Genomic DNA, 12,941 nt, shown 5'->3' with positions numbered 1-12,941 from the left:
CTGCAAAGAAATATAAATAAAACAATAATTAGAAAAATTGAGAAGCTATTCAATTTAAAATTGACAAGCTACTCACTACTCAATTTGTAAATTCCTCATGTATTGTCTTGGCATTTAAATTTTTAAATTTTTGGTAATTTCTCATATTCAAATATAACATCTCAATGTGAGAGAGCATAAGTATTAGTGGTGTTTAAAGTAATATCTGTCATATAATAGTAGTGAAGGAAATGAAATAAAAGTTGTGATTATGTTTTATTCTTTTTGATTAATCATAAGTATTACAGGATGTTAACCCTCATAAAGCATTTGGAAATACAGTATTTGATTAAAATGATGACACCACTTTTTGTAAAATCTGGTATATTTAATTTTGGCATAATACATAATAGTGATTTATTATATACTAATATTTCAAAAATATACTTTTGTGTTTAATAAACCACTGAATAATTTAAGATATTAGCCTATAAGCATGCTTTTGCTCCATACACCATGCTGCTATTGCATTGAAGGCAGTGAATTCCATCACGGGGGTTATATGATCCAGGGCTGCAGATCACTGTGAAAAAAGAATAAGTTACTAAGTCACAATTTCCTATAGTGTCACATAAGTTAACTTTACATGGAGAATAAATTTTCAAAGAATATTTTTCTTTTTATGTTTTTTTTTAAAAATTGTCATAAAATACACATAAAATTTAACATCATAACCCCTTTTAAGTATATAGTACAGTAGTTTTATGTTATATAATTAATTCACACTGTTGTATAATTAATCTCCAGGAATTTTCCATTTTGCACAACTGCAACTTTATTCTCATTAAACAACTCCCCATTTCCTCTTTCCCCAAGATGCTGGAAACCATCATTCTACCTTCAGTTTCTATCAGTTTGACTACTCTACACCTCATATAAGTGGAATCATACAACAAAAGTTTGAACTTTTCACTCTGAGCCTGGCTCACACCAACACTATGACCTAAAATAATTTTACTAATCACACAATGTTGCATTTAGAAGGCTGACTTTAAGTTATATAGTAGAAGCTACAAGAGGCCAACACTTCAGGTGGAACCAAAGGTGCTTATCACATGGCCCATAATAACTATACCTTAGATGTGTAAAGACAGCTCAAAATCTAGGAAAGGATTGTATCTTCTTTCCTTTGATTTAATTTTTTAATTGAAAAATAATAATTGTACATATTCATAGAATACATAGTGATGCTTTGATACATATAATGCATAATGGTCCATTCAGGGTAATTAGCATAGCCATCATCTCAAACACTCATCATTTTTTTATGTTGGGAATCTTCCATGTCCTCCCCCTAGTTATTTGAAACTATATGTTATTGTTAACTACAGTCATCCTATAGTGGCATAGAACATTTTATTATTTCCAATAATCTTCTGATTTCAAGTCCTCTTTCTACTACTTACTAAATGTGCTATTTTGGAAAAAATTACTTAGCCTAACTTAATTAAGTTTGATTATCCTTAAGATAAAATATATCATGAATATATTACCACGCAATGTCAAATACCATCTCTGTCATTGATTAACTTTGGGATCCTAGGTAAAGCAGTAAACTCTTTTCATGCCACTTTTTCCATTTGTAAAAACAGGTACAATAATAACTAACTTCATAATATTAACTTAAGGATTAATACCAGATGACTTACATGAAAAGGCACCAAGTGCATCACAGGCATTCAATAAATAAATGCTCAACCCTATGCACTGGGACTGCTGCCTCTACCCACCTCTTCCACTGAGGGGTAAAGGCATGAATGTCAGGTGGTGTCATCAAGCCTTCTTGTTTTTTTTTTTTTTTTTTTTAAGACAGAGTCTCGCTTTCTTGCCTAGGCTAGAGTGAGTGCCGTGGCGTCAGCCTAGCTCACAGCAACCTCAAACTCCTGGGCTCAAGCGATCCTCCTGCCTCAGGCTCCCGAGTAGCTGGGACTACAGGCATGAGCCACCATGCCCAGCTAATTTATATATATATATATATATATATATATATATATATATATATATATATATATATATATTAGTTGGCCAATTAATTTCTTTCTATTTTTATAGTAGAGACAGGGTCTCCCTCAGGCTGGTTTTGAACTCCTGACCTCGAGCAATCCGCCCGCGTCGGTCTCCCAGAGTGCTAGGATTACAAGCGTGAGCCACCGCGCCTGGCCTCATCAAACCTTCTAATTGGACTGGGGTATTTGATTATCCTGTTCCTCCTTTTTCTATTGCAAATGTGGTTGTATAAGGATCCCAGAATATGTTAACAGCACATCTAGGGCATGATTATTATGGGCCATCAAAGAAAATTATTTTTCTAGCACCATGATTCAATAATATATGTCAATGTTTACATCTGGTTCATACCATATTATTTAATTTCATATCATTTACTTTTAAAATGTGTTTTCCAAATTGGGAACTACTTTAACTGTTATTCAGAGTATATATTTTCCATTCTGTATTCCACAGAGTTCCTCAAATTTTAACAGATGTTTTATTTGTGAAATAATGTTTTAGTTGGAAACAAATATTACTTAAAGTCAAATATATTTATTTGCTTCAGTAATAACAAGAGTATGTAAACTGGTAATGTACACAGTAAACTTCCAATGATGTAATGTAATATGTTTCTCAAAGGTGTGTGATCATAGTTCACTTTTTTTCAAAATACACATTATATTTCTTGAAACACAAATATGGAAATCCTGAGCAAAGGTATTCAAAGTGTTAATTACATACTTAGTTTATATTGATTGCCACAAATAGAACTGATACTGGCATAAAATCATCTAAATCCAAGCTTAAATAAATATGGTCTTCTAATGATTGATTATTCTTAGAATTAACAAACCTTCATAATACAATATAGATAAGACCATAGAGTCTTTTTCTGTAGCACTCTTTCCTAGTATACATACTAAAATATTTTTTCTCTGTTAAGTGGAACTGAAGAAAAATGTTAAAATGTTATTTAAATGTAAAGTACAAAATTAACAGACTATTTAAATAAAGAAAGATGGAAGCATTGGTGACTCATCAGTACTGACATATGAAGAAGTGATAAGAAAGTATGGAAAAAATTCTTATGAATTTGGATAGGGAATAATTTCTTAAAAAGGGAAATGCATAAGAAGATATCTCTTTGATGTAAAAATTAAGAACTTAATCAAAAATCATAAATGTAACAATAGTCAAGGAGTAAATTGGGAAAACAGTTGCAGTTATATAACTAAAAATAAAATATTATTCTGATATATAAATAACATTAGCTTATACAAATCAATGAGAAAGGGATACAAAATTTAATTTAAAAATAGGCACAAAAGAGAAAATACAAATGCTCAACTAATGGCTTTTTTGTTGAGCTAACAAAAACATAGTATACCAAATTAGATTCAGGAAGTACAAATAGACATCAAAATGTTTAATTGACAGTGAGGTCAGCAATGATGGTGAACCAGAAACTCCAGGCCCTCATTCATCCATGGAACAATTAAATAATCAACAGAGATTGGCTAAAATAACTTGACAGGAGCTCTGAAAATCAGTCATAAATCTGCAGCAACCAAATGAATGCCAAATCTGAAAAAAGCCATGTTCAAATGGTAGGAAAATTTGTGGCACTATTCATCCTTGCCCCATCCCCTTCCCAATGCAGCTCTGAACAGAGCAGACTAAATTGGCAACCTTGTAACTTGTCTGAGAGCCTCTTGCCTGCAGGATTGGTTTGTCATAGGCAGAGTTCTTGAAAACTGCAGAAGGACTACAAATGGGAACGTGCCTGGGGCAAGAGATTACTGAGGAATACAATAGAACAAGTAAGGCCCACAAAAGAAGCAAGAGAGAGCCTCTTAGAGAAATTAATCTTTTAAAAGCCATATATACAGAGGAATCAAGAAAAAAACCACATGTGGCAACAAGCTTAAGAAAAGATGCTCAATATCACTAATCATAAGAGAAAAGCAAATCAAAGCTACAACAAGACATGCATCCATGCATACAACAAGACTAACATCCATTAGGACAGACACTATTAAGAAAACAGAAAATACGTGTTGGTGAGGATGTGGAGAAATTGGAAATCTTATCCATTGTTGGTGGGAGTGTAAAATGGTAAAGGTGTTATGAAAAAAATGTATGGAAGTTCTGCAAAAACCTAAAGACAGACTTACCATGTGACCCAGCAATCCCACTTCTGGATATATATCAAAAAATATTGAAAGCAGGATTTCTAAGAAATATTCACACACCCATGTTCATCACAGCATCATTGACAATGCCCAAGAGGTGGAAGCAACCCATATGTCCACTGACAGATGCGAGAATAAACAAAATGCAGAACATACAACATAAATTAAATATTCAGCCTTAAAAACGAAGTAATTCTTGTCATGTCTTACAACATGGATGAAGCTTGAAGACGTTGTAATAAGTGAAGTAAGCCAGACACCAAAAAGAAAAATACTGAATGATTCTACTTATAAGAGATATCTACAGTAGTCAAACTCATAGAAACAGCAAGTATAATTGTGGTTGGTGGGGGTGTGGGGAGGAAACAGGAAGTTCTTCAATGGGTGCAGTGTTTCCATTTTGCAAGATGAAAAATTTCTACAGCTCTGTTGCACAACAATGTGAATATAGTTAATACTACTGAACTGTATATTTAATGGTGGTCGAGATGTCAATTTTATGTATTTTTTACTACAATTCAAAAGAAAACAACAAATCAAAAATGTTCCAACAAATAAAAAGCTGGAACTAGGCATCTTGACTGGTGAATTCTACCAAACTTTTAAAGAATAATTGACTCAGGGCAATATGGCCAATGAGAAACACCTCCAGTCAAAGTGTCTCTGCAAGAAGGAAGATTTTAGATGAAAGTGAAAAAAACAAACAGGCAGACAAACATAGATCAGATGAGGGTCAGAAGGAAGGGTGCCTGAACCAACAGGAGACTCCACAGGAAGAGGTTGCAGAGTAGAACTTGAAGGAAAAAGGTATCAGCAGGGTCTAAGTACTGACAGGCTTGGAGACCAGTGATAGAGACCAGTGGAGACCAGGGGTAGGTGGAGTGGTTAAATTTCCCCTCCATTGCATCGCGGACTGAAAGTAGGCTCTCGAGCTGCTGGAGAGACCTGCCAACATCAGCCCAGAGACTGCTGCCACCAGTGAGTGGAGAACCTCTTGTACACAGGGCACCAGGATCCCAGCTCCCATGGGTGCTTATCAAAAAAATAATGCATCACGACCAAGTGGGCTTCATCCCAGAGATATGGAGATGGTTCAACATACTCAAATTTATAAATGTAATTCACCACATAAAAAGAAGTAAAAACAATGACCATATGATCCTCTCAATAGACCCAGAAAAGGCATTCTACAAAATTCAGCACCCTTTTATGATAAGAACCCTTAACAAAATAGGCATAGATGGGTCTCCCCTCAAAATGATAAAAGTCATATATGACAAACCCACAACCAACATCATACTAAATGGGGAAAAATCAAAAGCATTCCCACTTAGAGCTGGAACCGGACAAGGTTGCCTTCTGTCACTACTTCTATTCAACATAGTGCTGGAAGTCCTAGCCAGAGCAATCAGACAAGAGAAGGAAATCAAGGGTATCCAAATGGGGGCAGAATAATTCAAACTATCACTCTTTGCTGACAATATCATATTATATCTAGAAAACCCCAAAGATTCTGCCATAAGACTATTGGAATTGATAAACAAATTCAGTAAAGTCTCAGGTTATAAAATCAATGTATGCAAATCAATATCATTCCTATATGCCAACAACAGTGAAACTGAGAACCAAACAAAAACTCAATACCCTTTACAATAGCAACAAAGAAAATAAAATACCTAGGAATATATTTAACTAAGGAGGTGAAAGATCTCTATAAGAGAAACTATGAAACACTGAGGAAGGAAATAGCAGAGGATGTAAACAGGTGGAAAACCACACCACGCTAATGGTTCAGCAGAATGAACATTATTAAAATGTCTATACTGCTCAAAGTAACCTATAGATTCAACACAATTGCTATTAAAATACCAACATCATTTTTTGCAGATCTAGAAAAAAATAATTCTATGCTTCATATGGAACCAGAGAAGACCCCATATAGCAAAAGCAATCTGAAGCAAAAAAGAACAAATTGGGAGGCATCAGTTTTACCAGTCTTCAAGCTATACTACAAGACTATGGTAACTAAAACAGCATGGGACTGGTACAAAAACAGAGACATAAACCAATGGAACAGAACTGAGAACCCAGATATAAAACCATTCTCATATAGCCATCTAATCTTTGACAAAGCAGATAAAAACATACACTGGGTAAAATAATCCTTATTCAATAAATGGTGCTGGAAAAAATGGATAGCCACATGTAGAAGACTAAAACAGGAATCACACCTTTCACCTGTCACAAAAATCAACTCACGGTGAATAACAGACTTACACCTAAGGCGTGAAACTATAAGAATTCTACAAGAACATGTTGGAAAAGCTCTTACAGACATTGGCCTATGGAATGAACTGATGAAGAAGACCATGAAGGCAATCACGGCAACAACAAAAATAAATAAATGGGACCAGATCAAATTAAAAAAACTTCTGCACAGCCAAGGAAACTATCACGAGAGCAAACAGACAACCTACAGAATGGGAGAAAATATTCTCATGCTACACATCCAATAAAGAGATGACAACCAGAATCTATATAGGACTCAGGAAAATCAGCAAGAAAAAAATCAAACAACCCAATTAAAAAGTGGGTAAGGGATATGAACAGAAACTTTTCAAAAGAAGACAGAATAATGGCCAAGAAACATGAAAAAATATTCAACATCTCTAATCATCATGGAAATGCAAATCAAAACCACACTGAGATATCACTTAATTCCACTGAGAATAGCTTTTATCAAAAAGTCCCAAAACAATAAATGTTGGTGTGGATGCAGAGAGACAGGAACAGTTATGAACTGCTGGTGGGACTACAAACTAGTACAATCTCTGTGAAAAGTACTATGGAGATACTTCAAAGAGCTAAAAGTAGAAGTACCATTTTGATCCAACAATCACATTACTAGGCATCTACCCAAAAGAAAACAAGACAGTATATGAAAAAGACACCTGTACTAGAATGTTTATAACAGCACAATTCACAATTGCAAAGATGTGGACACAACCCAAGTGCTCATCAATACATGAGTGGATTAATAAAATATGGTGTATATATATACCATGGAGTACTACTCAGCCACAAAAAACAATGGTGATCTAGTACCTCTTGTATTATCCTGGATAGAGTTGGAGCCCATTCTACTAGTAAAGTATCACAAGAATGGAAAAACAAGTACCACATGTATTCACCATCAAGTTGGTATTAACGGATCAACACTTATGTGCACATATGGTAGTAAAATTCATTGGGTGTCGTGCTTGTTGGGGGGATGGGTATGTTCACACCTAATGAGTGTGGTGTACATCATCTGGAGGATGGACATGCTTGAGCTCTGACTCAGCAGGGCAAAGGCAATATATGTAACCTAAACGTTTGTCCCCCTGTAATATGCCGAAATAAAAAAAATTAAAACATTTTTTTTAAAAAAGAAAGATAATTGGAGAAAAACATAAACAAATAAATTAAGAAGAATTAACATGAATTCTTAAATTCTTCCTAAAAATTCAAAAGGGGGAAAACTGTCAGACTAATTCTATGAGGCCAGAATTTTTAGCAAAGCCAGAGAAAGATATGTGAACTAAAATAAAATCTTCAGGCCCACAGTTGACTGAATGGATCTCCTCTCTTGGCTAATGGGACCCCAGAAATACCATAAAGCTGGGGTGCTTGCCATGAGAAGGGAGGTCAGACATGTCTTGCCACACCCACCTTCCTTCTTGGAGATATCCTTTGTAATACATTATCAGGCCTAAGACTATACAAGACAAAGTTTGAACCATACCTGCAGGCCATCAATTTACCTAACAGATCACTTGAGTTTGGGGATATGTCCGGTATATGTCTGGTGGCTTGCATCTGATTAACAGACTTCCTTATCTTAACTTAAAACAGTCCAGGCCTTCAGATAAAGTTTCATTTCTTTACCAATTACAAAATAAGAAATCTTTAAACCCACCTATAATCTGTAATGGCCACTTCACTTTGATATGTCCTACCTTTTGTGGCCAAACCAATGTATGCCTTCCATGTATTAATTTATGACTTTATCAGTAATTCCTGTCACCCTAAAATGTTTAAAATCAAACTGTAACCCAACCACGGTGAGACCACTTGCTCAAGGGTTCTTATGCATGGCTCTCTGTGCAATGGTCACACACATTCAACTCAGAATAAATCTTTTTAAATTATTTTACAGAGTTTGTGTTCTTTTCTGTTGACAGATGCTAGAAGACAGACTACAGACCAATATTCATATGAATATTGATGGAAAAATCAACAACAAAATACTAAACTGAATTTAACAGGATATTATAAAGATGATATTTTCCAGACCAAGTAGGATTAATTACTAGCATGCAAGGAATGATTCAACATACAAAAATCAATCAATGTAATGTACCACATAAATAGAATGAAGGGAAAAAATCACATGATCATTTTAATTAATGCAATAGAAGCATCTGAAAAAACTCATATTATTTCATGATAAAAAACACTCCCAAAACTATGAAGAGAATAGAACATCATCAATCTGAGGGCTTCTTGAAAATCCAGTCAATATCACATTAAATGGTGAAAGATTATAAGATTTTCTTCTAAGATCAGGAACAAGTCAAGGATATCTGCTACCTGCTTCTATTCAACACAATACTGGAAGTTTTATCCAGAACTATTAAGCAAGAAAAAGAAATAATGTGAATTCAAATTGGAAAAGAGGAGTAAAATTATTTTGTTCAAAGAATGCATGATCTTACAGGTAGAAAACCCTACAGATTAAAAAAAAATCTGTTAGAACTAATAAATAAATTCACCAAACTAGCAGGATACAAAGTTGATATACAAAATCAGTTCTGTTTCTGTACATTAATTACTAACAATCTAAAAGAGAAATTAAGAAAACAGTTCCACTTTAAATAGCATCAAAAATAATATTTAGGGATAAACTTAACCATGATAGTAAATACATGAACACTGAAAACTACCAAAAATTTCTGAAATTAAAATTAAAGTCACAAAGAAATGGGAAGACATCCCATGTTCAGGGGTTAAAACACTTAATATTGTTAAGATATAAAACGAAAGCTTAGCTATAGATTTGATGGAATCCGTATCAAAATACCAATGACTTCTTTCTTTTTTCAAAAATAGAAAACTCTATACTAAAATTCATTTGAAACCTCAAGGGATTCCAAATAGGCAAAATGATCTTGAAAGGGAAAAATAAAGTTCAAAGTCTCACACTTTCTTATTTTAAAACTTACTACAAAGCTACAGTAATCAAAACAATGTGGTGCTGGAATAAAGACAAATATACAGATCAGCAGAACAAAATAGACAGCCCAGTAATAAACCCTCACACATAGTGTCAAATCATTTTTAACAAGGCTACAAGATCTTTCAATGAGGAAAGGACTATTTTTTCAACAAATGGTGCTGGGAAAGCTGGATATCCAAATGCAACTGAATGAGATTGGACTCATTCCTTTTTCATATACCAGATTTAACTCAAAATGGATGAAAGATCTAAACTTAAGAGCTAAAACTGTAAAACATTTAGAGAAAACACTGGGTAAAAGCTTCATGACATTGGATTTTGCAATGATTTCTTTTATGTGACACCAAAAGCATAAGTAATTAAAGAAAAATAGATATACTGGACTCTATCAAAATTAAAAACTTTTGTGTATCAAAGGATACTGTGAATATAATGAAAAGGCAACCCACAAAATAGCAGCCAATATTTGCACATCCTATATCTGATAAGTGGTAAGTATCTAAAATACATTTAAAAACTCCTATAAGTGAACAACAACAACAAAACAAACAGCCCATTAAAACATGGGCAGAGGACTTAAATAGACACTTCTCCAAAGATGATATATAAATGTTAGGTAAGTACATGAAAAGATGCTTAACACTACTAACCATTAGGGAAATGCAAATCAAAACCATAATGAGTTACCATTTCAAACCTATATGTATGGCAAGTATCAACAAAATGGAAAATAACAAGTGTTTGTGAGGATGTGGAGAAATCATGAGCCTTGTGCTTTGCTTATGGGAATGTAAAATAGTGCAGCAACTATGAAAAATAGTATGGTGGCTCCTCAAAAAATTAAACATTTCTAAAATTACCATGACTGAGCACTTCTACTTCTGAGTATATACTCAAAAGAATTGAAAGCAAGGTCTCAAGGAGAATATTTATATACATTATGGACTTAATGTTTGTGCACCCCTAAAATTAATATGTTGATACCCTAACCTCCAATGAAACTGTTATTACTAGGTGGGGCCTCTAAAGGAGGTAAATTTAAATGAGGTCATAAGGTCAGATCCCTCATCTGATAGGATTCGTATCCTTATAAGAAGATGCACCAGGGAGATTGCCTGTGCACATGCGCTCTCTCTTTCTCTATACTTCGATACGTATATATGTTAGGACAAACCCTAAAATGGCTCTCTGCAACCAAGAAGTGAGCCCTCACTGGAAGCCAAATTGGAACTTTGATCTTGGACTTCTAGCTTACAGAATTGTAAGAAAATAAATTTCTGTTGTTTAAGCCACCCAACATATGGAATTTTATTACAGCAGTCCAACTTTATTAACAGAGTATATATCCAAAAGAACTGACAGCAAGATCTTGAAGAGATATTTACACTCTGCTCACTAATGTTCACTCATTATTCCCAATATCTAAGAAGTAGATGCAAACCAATGTCCATCAATGGATGAATGGAAAACAAAGTGTGGTATATATGTGCAATGAAATATTATTCATCCTTAAAAAGGAAGGGAATTCTGACACATGCTACAACATGGATCCTAAGTGAAATAAGGAAGTAACAAATAATGATTAGCATGATGCTATTTATAAGAAAATACAGATATAATATCTAGAATAGTTAAATTTATGGAAATAGAATGTAGAATGGTGATTTTTTTGTGGGGGAGGGTAATGGGTAGTTATGGTTTAATGAGTATAGAATTCAGTCTGGGAAGTTGAAAAAAAGTTCTGGAGATGTATGATGATGATGATTTCACAACAGTGTGACTGTAATTAACACCACTGAATTTTCCATTTAAATATACTTAAAATGTTAAATTTTATGTTATATATATTTTACCATAATAAAAAATGTTATACATTACATGCTCATCAGCTTAGTATATATCTAAAATTTGATTTATGCTATGAATTGACATAAATATGGAATGACATAATTTCTCCTATACTGTTCTTGCAAAAGTATTACTACAACTGTGGAAAACATTCTGATATATTTTAATTAATTACTTATCTTACGATCCAATATTACACAAAGACATTGAAAAATCATGAACAGTAGGGACATATAGGCAAAAATATTCATAATGGCATTGTTTCTCTAGCAAAAAAATTAAGGAGTAACAATCAATTTCAACCAACAATAAAATAGATAACTACACATTGATACATTTATATAATAGAAAATTACACAGAAATGAAAATTTTTTTATTTTTACTTTTTATTGTTTTTTTTTTCCCATTTCTCATCTCAGATGGCAAGAAATAAAAATTTTAAGAATAGTGTTATAACTACAAAAGTATGAAGAAATCTCACACATATGGGCTATAATAATATGAATAGGTTAAAATAACCTATAATAAGATAGATTCTCAGACTGGATTTTTAAAAATGCAGCTACATACTATTAACATAAAATGTATATTTAATACAAATTAATTTGCATATGTGAAATGCAATCACAAATAAAATCTCAACCACGATTTTACTTTATGTAACTATACAATCTAATCTTAAATTGACAACTTTAAAAAAAGAATATGGTCTCTATGCATAAGACATTTAGCAAAGTTTTAGTAATAACTACAGAAAGGTAAAAGAAAAAAAACAGAATACTTTAAAAGACATGTGTGTCTCATATCTCATATATATACTCTGTGCATGTATGTAATATTTATGTCTATACATGTATGTATATATTTATATATACAAGTATAAATGAGTAGAGATATATGGTATATACCCTTACTTCATAGAACTGAAATAAAAATTTGCAATTACTGAAATAAAATATTAGAGATTTTTTTTTTCATGCTTGTGAGATACATAACATTTTCCTAAGGAAAAAAACAAATAGAATTACAAGGTGGCCAAAATGCCTAAAACAATCTTTAAAAAAATGCACAAATCTGGTAGACTTAAACTTCTAAATTTCAAAACTTACTACAAAGCTATAAAAATCAAAGCAGTGTCATACTACTAGCATTAACACACTCTCTCTCTCTCTCTAATGGAACAGAATTGACAGTCCAGAAGAGTAACCCCATACATCTAAGCCAACTGATTTTCAACAAGGATGCCAAGACAATGAAATGTTGAAAGACAGCTTCTTCAGCAAGTAGTTCTGTGAGAACCAGATAGCCACAGGTGAGAGAATGCACAGTTGGACCCCTACCCCACATCATTCACAAAAGTTAGCTCAAAATGCATGGATGACATCTTTGAAAAAAACATAGGGGAAAATCTCTATGATTTTGGATTTTGCAATGGTTTCTTAGATATGACACCAAAAACATGAGTAATAACAAAAACCTAATAAATAAACCAGACTTAATAAAAATTTAGAACTGTGCACATGACTCTGTCCCCTTTTGCTTAATTCCAATGATATACCACCTAACCCCAGTGAGAATGGCCTATATCAAG

The 12,941-nt window shown here is 33.2% G+C and overlaps 1 protein-coding gene across 2 annotated transcripts in view; it reads right to left on the bottom strand.

Annotated features, from left to right (window-relative positions):
- Positions 1 to 346: 346 nt before the first annotated feature.
- Positions 347 to 12,941, bottom strand: part of ZPBP (zona pellucida binding protein) — a 120,050-nt gene continuing 107,455 nt past the window's right edge. For both annotated transcript variants that reach the window (XM_076006257.1, XM_012735981.3), the window contains one exon: positions 347 to 562. In XM_076006257.1, the coding sequence (XP_075862372.1) occupies positions 468 to 562 (95 nt within the window). In that variant the 3' untranslated portion in view covers positions 347 to 467. The remainder of the gene's footprint in view (positions 563 to 12,941) is intronic.

This window comes from Microcebus murinus, chromosome 9, assembly GCF_040939455.1.
Source record: "Microcebus murinus isolate Inina chromosome 9, M.murinus_Inina_mat1.0, whole genome shotgun sequence".
In the NCBI taxonomy this organism is placed as follows: domain Eukaryota; kingdom Metazoa; phylum Chordata; class Mammalia; order Primates; family Cheirogaleidae; genus Microcebus; species Microcebus murinus.
Note: the sequence above shows the minus strand (reverse complement) of the source record. Positions and strands in the feature narration are given on the sequence as shown.